General features: G+C 39.1%; 1 protein-coding gene across 1 annotated transcript in view; it reads left to right on the top strand.

The window, feature by feature from the left end:
• The window catches only part of ST8SIA6 (ST8 alpha-N-acetyl-neuraminide alpha-2,8-sialyltransferase 6), a 207,346-nt gene extending 204,811 nt beyond the window's left edge, over positions 1-2,535 (top strand). Inside the window, exon 8 of the mRNA XM_007936334.1 lies at positions 2,067-2,535. Within this exon, the coding sequence (XP_007934525.1) occupies positions 2,067-2,535 (469 nt within the window). The remainder of the gene's footprint in view (positions 1-2,066) is intronic.
• The last annotated feature ends 684 nt before the right edge of the window (positions 2,536-3,219 follow it).

Here is a 3,219-nt window from a genome sequence, read left to right as displayed (position 1 = left end):
TCAACGAGATGGATTGATACGGTGGCTGCGATGATGGGCTCAAGTATAGCAGGGATTGTGGGGCTGGCGCGGGATCGGGCAGTGTTTTGTTCTGCTGTGCATGGGGTCGCTATGAGTCGGAAATGACTCAACGGCACTTAACAACAACAATTTTTCCTGAACAAATAATCTGAGAAGCTGGACTATGTGAAGAAGAATGCAGTATGAAGGTTGGAGGAATATTGATTAGCAACCTGCAATATGCAAATGGTACAACCTTGCTTGCTGAAAGCAAAGAGGTCTTGAAGTACATACTGATGAAAATCAAAGACGACAGTCTTCAGTACGGATTACACCTCAACATAAAGAGAACCAAAATCCTTACAACTGGGAAAATAAGCAACATTGTAATAAATGGAGAAAAGATTGAAGTCCTCAGGATTTCATTTTACTTAGATCCACAATCAATGCCCACAGAAGCAGACATCAAGAAATCAGACAACATATTGCATTGGGCAAATTTTCTGAAAAAGACCTCTTAAGGGCAAAAATATCAGCATAATATACAATTCATTGTTCTAAATCCTACTTTGGTGAGTAACAACTAGCATCTTAAAAGCATACAAGTAGCCATCTAAGATACAACTATTGGTCTCTCCTCATCCAGAGCAAAGAAGAATGAAGAAAATCAAAGACATATGCAATCAATTAGTCCAAGGGACTAGTGAACCACGCAAACCTTAGCCTGAGACCAGAGACCTAGATGGTGCCCAGCTACCACAGCCAACCACTCAAAAAAGGATCAGAATTTGAGATCCTGGATAGAGTGGGAGAAATATATGGGGGGAAAAAAAATCCCTCAAAATCACATGAAAGACTAGATTTACTGGTCTGATATAGACTGATGAAACACCTGAGACTATGGCCACTTGTCACCCTTCAGGCCTGGAATTGATCTCCTGTGGCTTAATCTTCAGCCAAACAATGGATAGGCCTACAAATTGAACAGTTACCCCGTGTGAACAATCAACCATGAGACATCAGAAGGGCAACATTTACACAGGGAAAAATCACAGAAGGCAGGAATGCACAGGAAAGAAGGACATAGGGAAAAGGTAACCACAGGGAGAAAGTGGGAAGAAAGCTGTTACATTGCAAGGATTCCTATCATTGTCCCAAAACAAAATGTGTATGAATTGTTGAATAGAAAACAAATTTGTTCTGTACACTTTACCCAAATCCCAATTAAAAGTTAAAAATAAGACAGAGGCAAAGGCACAGCTTTGGAGACTAAGGTACACCTGACCCCAAGCCACAGTATTTTCAGTAGCCTCTTGTGCATGTGAGAGCTAGACTGTGAATAGGGAGGACTGCAGACGAATTGATGCATTTGAATTGTGGTGTTGACAAATAATATTGAATGTACTATGAACTGCTAGAAAGAGGAAGTACAGTCAGAATGATCCTTAGAAGTGAGAATAGCTAAACTCTGTCTCTCATACTTTGTTCATGTTGTCAGAAGGGACCAGTCCTTGGAGAAGGATATCATGCTTTGTGAAGTAGAGGGTCAGCGAAAAAGGGGAAGATCTTTAATGAGATAGACTTGACACAGTACCTGTGATGATAGTCTCAAGCATGGAAATGATTGTTAGGATGGTGCAGGACTAGGCATTGTTTCTATTGTACATAGGGATTCTTTGAGTCAAAATCGACTTGATGGAGCCTAACGACAATGATATATAGAGATGTCACAACGCGTGGAGGATATTTAGCTTCTACATAATTGGCATATAGTTAATTTAGGTTTTCTAAAGGAAACTTTTATTGTTCAATAACACGTATAAAAGGTGCAGAAATCACAAATGGACAGCTCCACTAGTTTTTAAATATGTATATGTGTTTTTTAAAAGTACAATGCTTGAAAAAATATTTTACCATTTTAAGTTTAGGAAGGTGTGTCAGTATCAAAGAAGCATCAGCCTGAGGAAAAAATTACTGAATTTACCAGTGGTAAATCCAGCCTCTTGTTACTAAAATTGCAACTCCAGTGATGATTATGGTTGTAATTATTATTTTTAATTTGGCAGATATGGGAACTTAAAGGAAAAGAAAGCAGTATTTCTGGAGGATATTGCGACTTATGGTGACGTTTTCCTTCTTCTGCCAGCATTTTCCTTCAGGGCCAACACCGGTGCCTCTTTTAAAGTGTACTACTCACTAAAAGAGTCTCAATCAAGACAGAAGGTCATATTTTTCCATCCCAAGTACCTGAAACATCTCGCCCTTTTCTGGAGAACTAAAGGTGTGACAGCATATCGCTTGTCCTCAGGCTTGATGATCACTAGTGTTGCAGTTGAACTGTGTGAAAATGTGAAGCTGTATGGATTTTGGCCCTTCTCTAAAACTGTGGAAGACACACCTGTCAGCCATCACTACTATGACAACAAGCTACCTAAGCGAGGTTTCCACGAGATGCCCAAAGAATACAGCCAAATTCTCCAACTTCATGTGAAAGGAATCCTCAAATTACAATTTAGCAAATGTGAAATAGCCTAAACAAAGTGTCTTAAAATTTGGATTAATCTGAATGTAATACAATGAGTGATTAACAGTGTTTCCCAAAACTCAAGGAGGTGGTTGTAGAGTCTAATAGGAAGAGCCCTGTACCTTGAATTGATTAAGTTTGTAACCTAAGCAAGCCATCTAATTGTTCTGATTGTCAGTTTCCTTTCCTGTAAAATGAGGACCATGATATCTAACTCACTCAAGTAAAATATGATCATCTATGAAAACCCTTAGCATAGTGTTTGGCCTGAGGGAGCAACTCAATGAATAATACTTGTTTACTAATATTTATAACAGCCATTTCTGCTCTCACCAGACTGATGGTGAAAGGCATGCTATCTTAGAGACCCTTTCTGAAGAGAACTGCTGGGTTGCTAGTATTCATTGGGTTTCTTTTTCTGGCAGGCATCTTGATTGCCATTAATATCCTTCCCATCTTTTTTTCTGCCTTAAAGAGTGCATCAAAAAAAAAAAAAAACTAACTGCCGTAGAATCGACTCCAACTCATAGCGACCCCTCTTGGGGTTTCCAAGGTGATATCTGTATGGAAGTGGATTGCCCAATCTTCCACATACAAGAAGATTTTATATTTGAACAAAAACAATCTTGATTATTCAGGAGTGAAATTCTTCCTATGGTACCATGCTTACTTCTGATTATGTCCACCTGTGAGGT

Source organism: Orycteropus afer, unplaced genomic scaffold, assembly GCF_000298275.1.
Source record: "Orycteropus afer afer isolate SDZICR_OR568_19922 unplaced genomic scaffold, OryAfe1.0 scaffold00035, whole genome shotgun sequence".
NCBI classification, from domain to species: Eukaryota; Metazoa; Chordata; class Mammalia; order Tubulidentata; family Orycteropodidae; genus Orycteropus; species Orycteropus afer.
Note: the sequence above shows the minus strand (reverse complement) of the source record. Positions and strands in the feature narration are given on the sequence as shown.